Source organism: Cynocephalus volans, chromosome 10 (assembly GCF_027409185.1).
Source record: "Cynocephalus volans isolate mCynVol1 chromosome 10, mCynVol1.pri, whole genome shotgun sequence".
NCBI classification, from domain to species: Eukaryota; Metazoa; Chordata; class Mammalia; order Dermoptera; family Cynocephalidae; genus Cynocephalus; species Cynocephalus volans.
The window spans coordinates 109,701,780-109,717,379 of record NC_084469.1 but is presented as its reverse complement, the minus strand read 5'-3'; the positions used below and the strand labels follow the sequence as shown (position 1 = coordinate 109,717,379).

At 51.9% G+C, this 15,600-nt stretch overlaps 1 protein-coding gene across 2 annotated transcripts in view; it reads right to left on the bottom strand.

Annotated features, from left to right (window-relative positions):
- Window positions 1-15,600, bottom strand: part of MYO9B (myosin IXB) — a 92,373-nt gene that overhangs the window by 17,792 nt on the left and 58,981 nt on the right. Inside the window, exons 10-19 of one of the 2 annotated variants that reach the window (XM_063110559.1) lie at window positions 15,178-15,312; window positions 13,119-13,240; window positions 10,925-11,066; window positions 10,441-10,645; window positions 9,857-9,935; window positions 7,216-7,329; window positions 5,599-5,638; window positions 4,399-4,521; window positions 3,459-3,539; window positions 1,586-1,696 (exon numbers count right to left, since the gene is read on the bottom strand). In XM_063110559.1, the coding sequence (XP_062966629.1) occupies window positions 1,586-1,696; window positions 3,459-3,539; window positions 4,399-4,521; window positions 5,599-5,638; window positions 7,216-7,329; window positions 9,857-9,935; window positions 10,441-10,645; window positions 10,925-11,066; window positions 13,119-13,240; window positions 15,178-15,312 (1,152 nt within the window). Of the gene's footprint in view, window positions 1-1,585; window positions 1,697-3,458; window positions 3,540-4,398; window positions 4,522-5,598; window positions 5,639-7,215; window positions 7,330-9,856; window positions 9,939-10,440; window positions 10,646-10,924; window positions 11,067-13,118; window positions 13,241-15,177; window positions 15,313-15,600 lie in introns of both variants that reach the window. The other variant, XM_063110558.1, reaches the window with a different exon arrangement.

Here is a 15,600-nt window from a genome sequence, read left to right as displayed (position 1 = left end):
GGAATGGTATTCACAAATCTAAAATTTAAAATTGTGGACGTTCCAAAATGGTCTCAAGCTTCAGAAAGACTACCCGAATAGAGTGCTGGGTCTTTTAGTCAGCCAGGGTGGTCGGGAGCTGGCAGGGCCAGCTCCTCTACGGCTCGTTAAAGGGCTGGGCCATAGCTGGAGCTATGTGCCTTATAAGTAAACAACAACTTTAAATATTTTAGAGCCAATGATTAGAAAAATACATCAGCATTTTCCCGCTTCTATAATTTTGCCTCTCCTATCTGCACAGGACCAGAAAGATACTATTTCCATTCTGCAGATAAGAAAAGTGAGGTATGCCACAGCTTAACCCCCGAGGCCACCCGGGGAAAGCCTGACTGGGGAGCAGGTGCCGTCACCTCTAGCTTTGGGCTCAGAGCCACACGGGTGCCAGCTTGCAGCTTGAGGTGCGGGGTCCTTACTGGGCCATGCTAACTACCAGGAACACTCAGGGATATCTGGAGCTATCTTGGGTTGTCAGAACTGGGGAGACTGGGGTTGCTACTGGCACTGAGCAGGTGGAGGCCAGAGATGCTTTCCAATATCCTACAATGCACAGGACAGCCCCCGAGGCACAATGAATGACCTGACCCCAAACATCAAAGGATCTAGAGAGATAGCCTTCACCAACTTAAGGTTACTAATGATCCTCATATTTCTAGACAGCCCAGGGAGCCCTCTCTGCAGTCACTGCCTGCCTGGGCCTAGGTTTCTGTACCAGGAAAATAAGAACATGGACCCTCTTGTGGGTGGTGGGTAGGATAAAGAGTTGGGTATAAAAGCATTGACTACACCGGCCGAGCCCGTGGCGCAGTCGGGAGAGTGCGGTGCTGGGAGCGCGGCGACGCTCCCACCGCAGGTTCGGATCCTATATAGGACTGGCCGGTGCGCTCACTGGCTGAGTGCCGGTCACGAAAAGGACTAAATAAATAAATAAATAAATAAATAAATAAATAAAAGCATTGACTACAGATGTTGCTTAGTGAAGCACAGGGCTCTGAATGTATCTGCTTGTGAAACTCCCTCTTCCTGGCTTGGTGTAACACTCTGTATCTTTCCAGGTGCTGTGGTTTGACTGTCCCCTCTAAAACTCATGTTGAAACTTGATCCCCAAAGTAACAATATTAAAAGGTGGGCTAATTAAGAAGTGATTGGGTCATGAATGGATTAATGGGTTAATGGGTTATGAAAGCTGGTTTGGCTCTCTGTGGGCCCCTTGCTGTGTGACACCCTGCGCTGCCTCAGGATTCTGCAAAGAGCCCCCACCAGCAAGAAAGTCCCCACCAGATATGCCCCTTAGCCTTGTACTTCCCGGTCTCCACAACTGCAAGAAATTCCTGTTCTTTGTAAATGACCCAGTCTCAGGTATTCAGTTACAGCAACAGAAAATGAACCAAAACACCAGGTTTGGTCATTTCTGCTGAGGAAAGTTGTCCCAGCTCCCCGCAACAGAGGATGATCCAGTCTAAATGCCAACAGTGCTGTGGTGCAGAAGCCAGTCTGGCCCTCTGCTGCAGCCCCAGCGAGCAGCCTGGTGTGCATGCATGCAGCCCACCTGAAAGGTATACTTGGCGCTGTAGCCCGACCTCCGGATACGCACGGTCTCCAGCATGCCCGTGTAGCGTAGCTGCTGCAGCACCAGCTCCTCGTCGAAGCACAGCTCTCTCTGAAAGAGGCAAGCAAGGGATCAGGCATGGGCCATGACCTGACTGATGCCCAAGCCTGGCAGGGGCTTGGAAAACTGTGAGACGAGGAGCCGATTCCCATGTGAATGTCGCCCCTCAGTATTCTGGACACAGACACAGTCAGGGCACACATGTCACCTGGAAATGTCCTCCAGCACAGCACCGGGAGCACCTGGAGAATCCATCTTTCCTTGCTCCTGATGTTCTTTTTGGAATGAGGACACAGAGCACTTAGTAGCAGTGCTCGCGGTGTCTGATTCCTCTAGAAAACTTGGCATCTGGTCTGTGCTATCCCCTGGAGTCCTGAAGATGGATGGTACGTCTTGCTGTCTAACGTATGTAATTTGCTGCAGAGTTTTTTTTCTTAAAAGGACCCAGACTCAAACCTTTGCAGAGCTCAGACTCTGTGCCAGAGTCTAACTGGGGTAAGTGGTGGGGATCTGGGGAAGAAGGGAATTCAGTCTGGGGGTGGGAGCTAGACACAGGTGTGACAAGGTGCTGCCCAGGCCCCCGTGAGAGGCATTCTAGGAGAGAAGGGACTCTGGGCTGCGTTCTGAGGAAAATGGGCAGGGGGCAGCAGGGTGACGGCCCAGGGAAGAAGGAAGTAGCTGAGGGGCCGATGGGGACATACGGAGTTGCTGACCACAGAGGGAGGGGAGGAGGGGCTGGAACCCAGGCTGCCTCCGGGGCTTTGAGCCAGAGCTCAGGGGCCTGGACTTCTCCCTGGTGACCAATAATTGAGGGATGATGCACAGTGTTACCTTAAGGAGGAACAGGAGGGAACAGCAGAGGGATGGGTTGTCATGACTGGGGTGGTGGAGGCTGGGGATGCTGCCCAACCCCTGTGGTGCCCAGGATGGCCCCAACACAGAGAATGCTCTGTGGGCATGGCCCATGCCCAGAGCACATGCCAATGGAGCATTTCCCGAGCTGGCCCGTGCTCGAGCAAGAATCCCAGCGTAAGAAGAGGGGCTGGATTCTGCTGCTGCGGGGATGGGGGTGGGAGACTGGCACAACCCCAGGTTTGTCCTTAGTGGGGAGGACAGAATTTGAAGCTCCCTGTGGGGAGGAGCTGGGCTCCGGATGTGAGTGGAGGTGCCCTAGGAGCAGGAAGAGCCAGGGAACCGTGACAAGCAGACGAAGGGGTGAGCCAGTGAGGGAGCGGATGGAGTTGCCAAGAAGCTCCTGCCCAGGCACCTAATCATACTGTGAGGGAGCCCAGGTCTCTGAGTGGCCTCTGGCAGACCCTGGGCTGTCCTCCCGGGGATGGAGTGGACCTCTCGGGGACGAGGGGGGCCCAGGACAAGGGCTGAGTCTGGGGCTGGAGACCCCTCTGGTGTTCTGACAGTCTTTCTAGAAAATCCCATGTGAGCAGTGGGCTCTTTGCTATTTTGAGACTCGTGGTCCTGCACCACCTCAGCCCCTGCCTTCCAGAATGTTCTCCACATTGGCCAGTCCTGGGGTATCTGAAGAGTATCTGTCCCTCTCTGGTCAAACCTTCTCTGGGGCCTTCCATGTTCTAGATGACATCCCTGCTCTCGACTGGCCATGGGGCCACCCTCGCTGCCTCCTGCTGACCCCACCCCAGCAGCCTCAGCACCTCCATGAATTCTCGGCTCCACAAGGCCTTTCCTGGCCCCTTCCCTGAGTTGGCTGGTACCGTCTCCCGTCCTCTGTGGAGGCAGGAACACCCGAGGGGTCCAGTAGGGGCTTTTGCCTCCCCGACACTCCAGGGCTACTGACCTTCTCAGCGTTGGAGCGGATGCAGCGGATGAAGAAGGGCTCTGCCTTCCCCAGGGTCTCCAGGAGCTTGTTCAGGGATGTCTGGGGAAAGAGGGAACATTCATGCTCAGCTGGGGACCCCAGGAGCATGTCGCTCAGTGGGAGGGGACCCGGGTCACCGACCAGCATTGGCAGGGGATAGGGGGTGTATGTCTGTGCTCCCAGGCAGTGGGACATGGGAGGCTGCAGCTGGACGTTCTGATCAGAGGCTGTGCTACCCTGGGAACCCTTGAGGGGGCTATGGGGTCTCCATGGTCCCAGGGCCACCCAGCTCCAGATAAACTCCTCCTGGAGATTTAAAACTCATGTCAGACTCAGAAAGGACCATGGACACAGTGGTTTTGGTGCCTGGCCTGCTATTCCCAAAAAGGATCTGTAGAAATTCTCTCATGAGGTAATTACAAAAAAAAGCTGAGATGGGAATGGAAGACTCAAATTGAGGAAAGAAGGAAAAACAAAAAAGCTAACTGTGAGGGTTAACAGCTGGTGGATCTCCTAAAGAAAAAAAATGTCCCCGAGCTTCCTGGCAGCCAGGGAAAAAAGGGAAACATGATTTAAGGACACAGCTCAGTGGTCAGGTTAACTAACACACTAACCCATGATTCTCTGAACTCAGTGGTTCTCAACCCAGGGTGATTTTTCTCACAAGGGGGCATAAGACAATGGTGGCTAACTTGAGAGCAGGATGGCGTGGTGCTACTAGCATCTGCTGGGCCAAGGCCAGAGATTCTGCTATAATACTCTACAGCACACAGGATAATCCCCCCAACAGAGAATGACCCAGCCCCAGATGTCCTTTGGGGGCCGAGGTTGGGAACCCCTGGAATGACTGATAAGCCTCTGTGTTGGGTTTGTTTTGGCCAAGCTTAGCTCTGCCTCCCGCCTCTCCTGGCCCATCGACCTGGAACTGGGCGCTGATGCTCGGTGGCTTCTTCTTCTTGTGCAGGTGCAGCAGGGACTTGGTGGTGCGGTCGTGCAGGGTCATGCTAATGATGAGTTTCAGGGACTTGGAGTCCAGCAGGTTCTAGAACAGACACATGGGGTCCGGCCTGCCCTCCCACAGCCCACATGGGCACCAGGAGGCATCAAAGATGCCCCTGGAGCTGGGGCAGGGCTTCACCCCTGTGGCGAGTGCTGGGGCAACAGTTCTCAGGCTCGGTCTCAGGACTGCTGGTGGCCGGGGCCGGTGAGCATGTTGGGCTCAACGTGGGCTGCACCGGGAGGGTTGGCAAGAGCCTCTTTAACAGCCAAGTGCCTACACCATCTCCTCCTCCTTTGGGACAGGCAAGGAAGCCAGTGCTACTGATGCCGCCTTCCCACCGCACAGCTCGATATGGTTTATGTTACTCGAGCCGAGGATACCGGGTTCTCTCTGTGCCTTCTGCATGAGCTCATGGGCAGGTCTGTCCCCATATGCTAACCAGGAGTATCAGCTGACAGGAGGGACTAGCCCTGTCCCATCTGCTGACTAGGCCAAGAGATCATTCTTATATAATCTTTTTTTTTTGGTGGCTGGCTGGTATGGGGATCTGAACCCTTGACCTTGGTGTTATTGGTACCATGTTCTATCAACTGAGCTAACCAGCCAGCCACCTGTTTTTGCAAACTTCATAAGCCATCTGCACACTGTATGTGGAAGCTAGACAGAGCGTCTGGGAGGTGCTTCATCCCATCCTGCCCTCTGCAGTGGGGTAAAGAGAAGGGTCAGGACCAGCTCTGTGGTGCTGTCGCCTCTCCAGTGCTTCCTGTGGGATGAGGCTGAGGCCAGACTTCAGCTGAGCCTACGTCCTGGCCCAGCTTCCCCCTCACCCCCTTAGCCTCTCCTGAGAGCCCCCTCAATGCACCACTTGTGCAAATACCCCCATCTTGGGCCCTGCTTCTAGGAGACCTAAACAGAGGCAGCTCCAAATCATCTCAACATGAGAACATTTGTTTTTTTGGAGGAAGGGGGAGATGGTGGGAAGGAGGAACGAAAGAAGCTGCGGAGGTTAACAATGCTTCTCTCCCCTCCCCGTTTTCTGAACAACAACTTGAGCCACCAGGCGGCTCCTAAGACAGGCAAAAGAGCAAGACATCTCGGGGCGTGTCGCGCGGGTTTTACCTTTGGAATGGTCTGCTTTTGTTTGATACCTCTACTTTTCCTGTCAAAATATTAAAAATGGATTTTGTGAACAGAAGGAACACAGTGTCTGGACTTGGGTTAGTTCAGCAAGCCACACCTTGCAGGTTAGACCGAGAGAGAGGAAGACTGCAGAGAGGACAGTGAACAGGCACAAATGCAGCATGGCCACCGCCACCACCGCCTCTCCCAAGGTCCGGTGGGCTCCCACCTGCATGTGCACAACTCATGTCAGCGACCGCACGCCTGCTGCACTGGCCAATGGCAGCTGGGCTCTGCAGTTGGTTGCCCCTAAAGTGATATGAGCATTTGATCTAGGGGTCATGTGCATATCTGAAGAACAGGGAGGGGCTGGCTAGTCATCTATAGGGCGGGACATGGATCGATGTGGGGCCTGCTACAGAGACGATGACATTATCTCAAAAAATGACGGGATGCCCTGAACCGGCATTGAGAGATCCTGGGTAGTCCCAATGCTGACCAGGTGACCGGCTCCATTTGCTAGGTGTTGGCAGACGCCAAGCAGGCCCGCAGAGCTGGCAGGGACATGTCCCCCAAAGAACTGAGATGGGGCCCGGATAGGAGCAGCTTTGGGGCTCACGCTGGTGGAAAGGAAACACGGGAGCTAATCTTTTGGCTGAAGGAGGGGGATGGCTCTCGTGTCCTTGGATACTTTATGAAATCTTACAGACCCAAGAGGAAAAAAAGATGTAGCAGCTGAGCTTTTTTTTTTTTTTTTTCTTTTGGCGGCTGACCACACAGGGATGAATGCCAGACCGACCGTGGTGTTAATCAGCACCACACTCTCACCAATGGCGCTAATGGGCTATTGGCTCTTTTTAAAAACAGCTAAGGAAAGGATGCCCCATAGATCTGTGAGATGCTAGGCCCTGAGGCTCTATTTGTACGAGGGTTCATCTTAATCCCTGGGGGTAAACTAAGGCACAAAAGATGAAGTTTGAAACTGGCTTTGTGGTGGGCACAAGCTTCGCTCTCAGCTGGCCCAAGCCGTGAATGGCTGCTGAAGGTTGGATGCAGTCAACACAGATGCCACTTTGGCTAAGGCTGCCACCTGCCCAGAGCTGGGTGAGCACTGTGTGGGTCAGAGTCACCAGCCTGTTCTGCAGATGGAGGCTGAAGGCCGAGAGTACTCAGGCCGTGTGGTGAGTTAGTGGGTGGGGGTTGGGATCCAAACCCAGTGTGCGTGCCTTCTGGGCTGCTCGTGGGAAATCACTCGCCCTACTCCAGGAGCTGCTCTGTCAGCTCATGGTGGCAGAGGCAGGGGGGCAAGCTTGGCTCAGCAAGCTGGGCAGGCGGGCGCAGGCACGTTTGGGGGCAGGAAATTAGATGCCTTGGGGAGGAGCGTTCCTGTGGAGCTGCACTGGGGAGCCGGCAGCGGGTACGTGGGCCACAGCGCACACACCAGGGCAAGGGCGTTAACGATGGCCATTTAGCGACAGCTGGGGTGAGAATGAAACCACAAGATAGAACAGCATTTTTTAGTGGCCGATTTGACTTAGGAAGACAGGCCCGCCGGGGTCCGGGAGCAGGAAGGGGGAGGTGGCCGTTGCACTTGTGGGAGGGCCTTGGGGGACTCACAGGATGAAGGTGCGGGGTTTCTGAAGCCGACTGAGGGACTGGAGAAGACTACGGGGGTCCTCGCCCTGCCAGGGCAGTCCTTTGATGCTCTTGATGATTTGGTTATGCAAATCGCTGAGGGGAGTCGGGGAGGCACAGTGACAGAGAGAAGATGGAGTTAGAGCCGCAGGCCCACCACCTCGGGGTCCCCAGTGCCATCGGGACGTCCCCAGGCCACTGGAGCCAAAACATGCAGCTGGGGCAGCTACCTCTGCCTCCTGCTCCAAGAAGGAGGACCAGGCCAGGAGCGCCGCCTTCCCCGAGCCCTGGTGCAGATGGAACTTTGGGGCAAATGGACTCTCAGATCACTGAAAAAGGTCTCATATTTAAGACCCTTTTGGGACCTTTAAAAAGCAGCCAGGGGATACTGAAAAAAGGAGGCCACAGGGTCCCTGTGGGAGGAACAGATTAGTTTTGTTCGAGGATTTGATGGCCAGAAGTCCACCTCCTTGTTGGCTTCATTAAGGCATTGGGAGGAATGGATTCCAGTACACAGGCCATGAGTTTCACATGGTGGTTCTCAACCAGGGGCATTTGTTGATGTCTGGAGACATTTGTGGCTGTCATGACTGGGGGATGCTCCTGGCATCTGGTGGGTGGAGGCCAGGGACACTGCTCAACACCCTACAGTGCATAGGACAGACTGCACCCCAGAGAATGCTCTAGCATAGTGCCGAGGTTGAGAAACCCTAGTTTAAGGGGACAGATACCCCCCAAGAACACAATCTTGTTGGCTTCACTGATCACAGTGGGCTCGGGTGTGAGAAGACGTTCCAGGCCCAAACTTTGGCACTAACACGAAAGCCCGAGAGTGACTTAGAGATGAAAACCAATTGCTTTGAAAATGAACACTAGTGAAGAATGTCTAAATGACAAATGTCTGAATGTCTGTGACAGAACTCCTGGAAGGAAGATTCTGTTTTATGGTTTTTTTTTTTTTTTTTTTTAAATTCCTCATTCCAATTATTCTGTTTTTATCTATTTATTTTTTGGTGGCTGGCCAGTCTGGGGATCTGAACCCTAGCCAACTGGGCTGACCGGATAGCCTCCAATTATTCTAAATACATGTTTTAAACTCTGGGCAGGTGGCCTGGAAGGGCCCCGATCGGCAGGCCCCGGTCTGTGTCCATGCACATGCGGAGTGCCTGGACAGGCCCACTTACCTGCACTCCCTCACCCTCCAGGGAGGCACAGAGCAAAGAATGGGAGTCATGTTTCACCTTTACGCTCCAGTCACCTCCACGCCCAGGGCGGTCAGCGCGGCGGCCACAGCTGGGAACAAGGCCTATGGCTCTGGCCCACCCCCCTGCATGGCCGATCCCCTCTCTCCTTGCCCTGGACGCCATGCTGAGTGCCCTGGGCGGGTGGTTAGTCTTGGCGTGCATCCCTGGTCTCAGGTTCGAAGGCCCTCCTTCTACTTACTTCTTGCTCTCATAGAAAGCAATGATGTCCTCAAAAGCGTTAATATCGAACTCCTCAGAGCCGTCAAATGAGAAATCTAGCATTGAGCAGCTGGAAGGGAGAATCTGTATAAACTTAATGTGCTCCCAGGGCGGACCCGCAGCCCCGGGGCCAAGCTCTGGGGATACTGAAGCCACTTCAGCGACTGCGGGTCAGAGGCCACTTTTGGTCTTTGTAGGGGGAAAAGAAAAAAACAAAAGCAAAAAAACAAGCAGAGGGATGCAGTTTGCTCTGTTTTACCCCCTTTGGGGTGAAAAAGTTGATTTAAAAACACACCTTTTTAAAAGCAAGAGAAACAATACACCGTGCTTCCGGACAAACCACACATGACCACTTACCTAGGTGCTAGCTCTCCCGCCACTCACACACTTTTATGAATCTCCTCAAGTAGTTTTGGTTATGAAGTGCTCCAAAATAAAATGACTTTTTCAGTCAAAAAATTTAGGGACTAGCTCCTCAGGAATTTGGGTCTTGAAAAAGCAGTCAGGGACCAGGCTGACCCAGGGCCTTTGCACGGGATGCCCTCCTTGTCTGGCTCAACGGGTCCCTTTCTTAATGTGGCCTGAGTGTCTCTCCCAGAGGCATCTCTCCCTGGCTTTGTCCTTGCCTTGGACATCAGTCCGGTGTGGCCTTTCTGACCCCATCTGCTTGGGAACAGATGTTGCATCACTCACTTTTATACCCTGGCACCAGCACATACTGGGGCAGGTAGACGGCCCATGGGTACTGCTAGGGACTACAAAGTACTCCGTGTCATCTCACGTGCAGACACAAGGCATGTGCATTTCTGCCTGTGCATGAAGTAACTTAGCAGAACTACTTCCGGGACACCCAGCCAGGATAAGGCATCAAGCCTGTCGCTCAGCAGTCTCTTGGCTCCGCCCACCAATGCCCACCATGGGACATGAAAAGAATCCTTTGTGAGCTCAGCTGTCCCACTTCTCTCTAAGGCACATGATGCACTGAGGCCGGCCATTATGAGCACAGAAAAGCAGCAACCACATGCCATTTGGTTCTGGGTCTTTCTCAGATCAGACAGCTGCTCTGACTTATTCAGAGCAACCTTGACCTGAGTTTAGGGTGGAGGGTTTTGTCTTAACATCAGACAACTTTGGTTTGGACAAACCAAGGTCTCGCTCACCGGTAAAGTTTTTCCGAGGGGGTGTTGGTTCCTCTTGGTGGCTCTCCCAGGTGGCTTTGGGCACCAGGGCTGCCCAGACCTGCTGGGGACACAGAGTGGATGTGCCGGGGAGGGTCTCTTGCAGCCCAACAGCCCTTGTGTTTTCTGGGGTGGCTGCGATCCTTACTTTTACCCAGTTTAAAAAACAGCTCATTACCTAAGTTCAGGCAGAGCGGGGGGCAGTGGAGCGTCTGATCCCCAGAAAAGAGCACAGCTCTTTCCCTACTTCTCATAAAGACTTTATCCTTCCTCCTTTTAACCAATGCCCTTTAAGAGATGGGGTCCTGAGACTTGGGTGGGCTACTCAACAGCATGGGCCTCAGGTTCCTTCCAGGAAAAACGAAGACATGCCTTTCTGCCTTCTGAGGCTGACATGAGGGTTAAATCATACTCCCTGGGATGGCTTCTGTTTGGGATGAGGAAAAACACTATGACTAGACAGAGGTGGCATTCATATGACATAATGAATGTACTAATTGTCACCGACTTGCTCACTTAGTTAAATGGACTCTGAATGTCCCGGTCTCGATGGTGACCCCTCCTACCTGCAGCCTTCTCAGCCCTCTCGGCACGCAGGCGCCCAGCCTCCCGGAGCACGGCCATGGCCCGGATGGCAGCGCGGAGCACGGCCCAGCGGAACACAGCCACAGGGTCCATGCCGATGAGCTCACGCACATAGGAGCTGTCGCTGCCCCGCAGCAGGGCCACGATGTCGGGCCGCATGTAGTCCATGTTCTTCTCCCGGAAGTCCTGGCAGGGGAGGGTTGCGGGCAGTCACTCGAGGGTCGTCCCTCGCAGGCGCCCATCCCAGCAACAGATGGCAGCTCCTGGCTATGGGGCCCTGGACATGAGCCGGGGATTCGGGGCCGAGCACCCTGAGACTTTGCCCAGCGCCAGGCAGGGAAAAGGCAACAAACTGAGCAAGTGCCAGAGGGAAGGAAGGGCCTGCTGTGTGTCCCGTGCCCGCTTTTCGGGCCTATGGTGGCTGCATTGACAACCCCGGCGGTGGTGGTGGCAGCAGACACATACCTTGATCTGGTACTTAACTTTCCCAGCGAAGTGCTGGATGATGAAGGCTGGCTCCATGACCGGGGTACCTAGGAAGTACTTGTTGTATTCGTGCTGCTGCTTGAACTTGGCCAGCAGGGTCTGGCTTGTGGCGTGCGGGAAGCTGGCAAGAGAATTCAGGACCTTGAGGATCGCCGACAGTAGTCGACAACCTGCTTGGCATTTCATGTCGCAGACCCTCCACATACGGGGTGTGTGGGTGCTCGGGGTGCCCTGGGCAGTGAAACGATGGGCAAACCAACATGGAAAGGAGAGCGCCACCTGATGAACCCGCTGCCTGCAGCAGTGGCTGTGCCCGCAGTGGGTATGAGCAGGCGGAGGATGAAGGGCCGTGCTTGGGGCTGCAGACAGAATGTGGAGCAGCCCAATGCCTGGTCCAATCAGCCTAGTCCCTACTCCCCCAATATGGCTATTTGCTGGGGGGCTGCAGAGGCTGCTGGCTGGGCTTGGTGGCGTTGGTGGACTTTTGGCTTAAGTGAGGCCTGGGCCTGAGAAAATCCCAGGTTGGGCTGACATCTGTCTCGGATCCATGTGCACCTGGATGCTGGGCCTTGGATGGGGGTCTTGTCCCTGCTCCCCGGTAGGAGGGAGAGGCTGGGAGATGGGGATGAAGCAGGGCTCTGTTCTGTCCCGGGGTGGGGTGGGGGGTACGAAGCAGAATAAGGGACTCCTTGTACCTGGTGATTTCTGCCTCCCAGCAGGGAAATGCTGCTGTTGGCTTTGGCACATCCTGCCTGTGCCTGGCTGCACTACAAATAGAGGCTGTGGCATTTGCACCCAAATCTCCAACACTGGGGCTCCACGGCTTAACGAAGGGGGGCGGGGGGATGATGAGAGGGGGGAGTCTGTAGCTACAAAATACATCATGTCCAGGGTTGCATTAAGGGTGTGCAGAGCAGGGTATCTGCTTCTGGCACCAAAAAAAACCTCAGGCTTGATAAATAACATTTTAGTGCACTATTTTAGAAAATCTGAATCAACGTGTAAAAAGAAAATTTATGAATGAAAATAGCAAGATTTTAAGTAAAGAGAGATTAGAGTCTGCTTGACCAAGCCCTGCCCCACGGGTCTCCCCTGATCCAGCCCTGGGGGTTTCCTGGTTGCAATGACATAGCTCCTCCTAGCACCCTGCCCCTCTCTTACGTGATCATTCTCTACTTGGATCCTGGCCACAGCCACGAGGTGGATGTATCTGTCTCTGTCCTGGATGGGGACTTGTAAGAGGGGCCAATAAAGAGTTGTTGATAAAAAGATATGGCCATGTCTTAACCCCTGGAACCTGTAAACGTGACCTTATTTGGAAACGGTCTTTGCAGATGTAACTAGTTAAGATGAAGCGATTAGGTTGGGCCCTAGTCCAGTATGACTAGTGTCCTCTTAAGAGGAGGAGATGAGACAGAGATAGAGACACACAGGGGAGAAGGCCATGTGACGATGCAGGCAGGACCTGGAGTGACACGGCCACAATCCAAGGAACTCCTGGAGCCCCAGAAGCTGGAAGAGGCCAGGAGGGATCTCCCCCATAAGCTCTAGAAGTATTGTGGCCCTGCTGACACCTGACTTTAGACTTCTGAATTCCAGAACTATAAAAGAATAAATTCCTATTGTTTTAAGTGACGTGGTTTGTGGTAATTCATTAAGCAACCACAGGAAGCAAATTCAGTGAGTGTCACCTGACTTCAGTGACTGCAGCTGGGTGACCGGGAGTCACATTATAGATGCCCCTTCCAGCCTTCACCATGCCCTGCAGACAAGCGGGACAAGGGGAGGGAGGCCCAGCGGTGAGTCCAGAGAAGTCCAGTGGAGTCTGGACCCTGACTTCCACGTGTTGGACTGCCCTTTGCAGGAACATGCCCACCTTGTCCCTAGTGTTTAGACAGAGGCCCACAATCCTTTACCAAAACCCCTGGGGCAGATGTGTTTCCGAGTGCACAGACTAATCACATTGGTTAACACTTCCACACTGAACTGTATGTGCATTTGGCAAATGTGAGCTCAGGATTGGTGGCCAAAGGCATGTGAGAAACCAAGGAGTCCTTGGGAGGGTCTGGATTCGGGGTGAGGCTCTGAAAGCTGCAGAACCCGACCCAGAGCCTGTGTCTGCAGATGTGTGGGGTCAGCTGCCTGCGGGGCAGATGGGGCAGTGGACACTCACTTGCTCTCCTCGTCCAGCAGGTAGAAGAGGCCAGTGGGCTTCTTGCTGATGAGGTGGATGCAGCCGACATTGTCCGTGTAGTCGATGTTGTGCCACGTGATCCCTTCACTCTGATACTCTTCCTGCGGGGTTAGAGTGGGTGCCAGTAAGTCCTTATTTCACAGCTACGTTAATATTCATAAAACCACGCTTTGCAAATAAACATATTTATGTATCAACAGGCATGTTTATATATAAATGTATGAATAACAAAATATATGTTGATTTACTAACATGAAGGCGTTAATAATGACATAAAGTTATAATATAAGTTAGTAATTATCAACAGAAAACAAGAATGCATGTTCTGTATGTGACACCAAAAAATTCATAAAAAAAAAAAAAATTCAATTTAATTGTCCATTACTAGTTTACAGAAATACAATTAAATTGTGCATAGGGATCTGCAATTCACTTATAGGTTTTAGCAACTTTTTTTTTTTTTTTTTTGCAGATTCCATAGCATTTTCTATGCAGAAGATCATGTCATCTGCAAATATGTAGTTTTACTTTCTCCTTTCCAAAAAAAAAAAAAAAAAAATTCATGATTTCAAATATGGATCAGAGCACAGTGCTTAAAATCACATTTAAAATCACCCTTGATTGGCAAACTTTTTCTGTGGTGTCTGTTGTGACTACTTGTAGTGTGAGAGCAGCCAGAGACATGTAACCAGATGGCTCTGTGTCAATAAAGCTTTATTTATAAAAACAGTTTACAGGGCCAGTCTGGACCCACAGGCTATGGCTTGCTGGCCCCTGCTTTAGAACTATGCTGTCCAGAAGGAATATATGAGGGTACTTCAAAAAGTTCTCAAAAAAATAGAATTAAAAAGATAATACAAATCTTTCCACAAACTTTTCGAAGTACTCTGATAATATGAATGACCTGTTAAAATCCAAAAAATGACCTTATATATCCAAAAAATGGTCATGTCGACATGTAATCAATATAAAAGAATAACTGAGACACTTCGTGTTTTTTCCTCCTGCACTAAGTCTCTGCAATGTGGTGTATATCTCACTGTCCCAACAAGGTTCAGTTTGGACTAGGCTTGTTCCAAGTGCTCAACAGCCAGAAGGCTTAATAGTAAAATCAGTTAAATATTTATATAAACCTGCCAGTTTTTTTTCCATCAGAGTCATCAATGTGAAGGATAATAACGTGAGTAAAGATGGCTATTTAGTGGACAAAAGACATATGAGACAGATTATCACTATCGCTGACCAAAGCACCCCCTTAAAAGGCAACTCTTTCTCTCCCACTGAAAGAACTTTCACATCTGGGCAGAGAAAATCCAAAAAGGCCCTATGGCTCAAAACATCTCTGATATCTGCCTCATCCGGGGCTGGGTGGGATTTTCCAGGACTTTCCCTCTGGCAGAGAAAAATTCTGGGGCAGATTTACCAACAAACTGGGCCCCAAGGGAGATTCCAGGACTAGCTCATTCCACTGTCCCTTGGGCTGGGTGGGCAACAAAATGATATTTCTGTAAAATGGTGCAACTGCTGTGGAAAACAATCCGGTGGTTCCTCAAAATATTAAACACAGAATTACCATGTGATCCAAAGGTGGAGGCGACCCAAGTGTCCATCAGTAGATGATCGGATACACACAACTTATGTCCATGCAATAGAATATTACCGAGTCTTTAAAAGGAATACAATTCCGACACACGCTACAAAACGGATAACCTTGAGGACGCTATGCTCAGTGAAATGAGCCAGTCAGAAAAACAAATACGGTGCGATTCCACTTATACGAAGTCCCGGAGTTGTCAGATTCACAGAGACAGAAAGCAGAATGGTGGGCGCCAAGGCTGGAGTTTAATGGGGATGGAGTTTCTGTCTGGGGAGATGAAGAGCTTTGCAGATGGGTGGTGGTGATGGCTGCATGACAGTGTGAACGTGCTTAAACCTCACCAGACTCTACACTTAAACATGGTTAAGGTGGTAAATTCTGTTGTGTATTTTACCAAATAAAAAAACTTGAAAAACAAACAAACCCATGGTATTTCCTTACCTGCTCTAGTTTGAAAATGTGCTGATTAAAGTAATACTGAAGCTGCTCGTTGGCATAGTTGATGCAGAACTGTTCAAAACTGTTCCTCTCAAAGTCTTCAAACCCAAAGATGTCGAGGACCCCGATGGACAAGCACTGGGGGAGACAGAGCAAATGGTTTTTTTTTTTTTTTTTTTTGTCTTTTTCGTGACCGGCACTCAACCAGTGAGTGCAGCGGCCATTCCCATATAGGATCCGAACCCGCGGCGGGAGCGTCGCTGCGCTCCCAGCGCTGCACTCTCCTGAGTGCGCCACGGGCTCGGCCCGCAAATGGTTATTGACAGTGGCTTTTCCCGCAGGAGTGGACCTTCCTGAGAGGGTCGGGCTTCATGGGCGGGGACCCATTTGGTCTTGAGGGCCCACACTCAGCTGAACACTATTGTC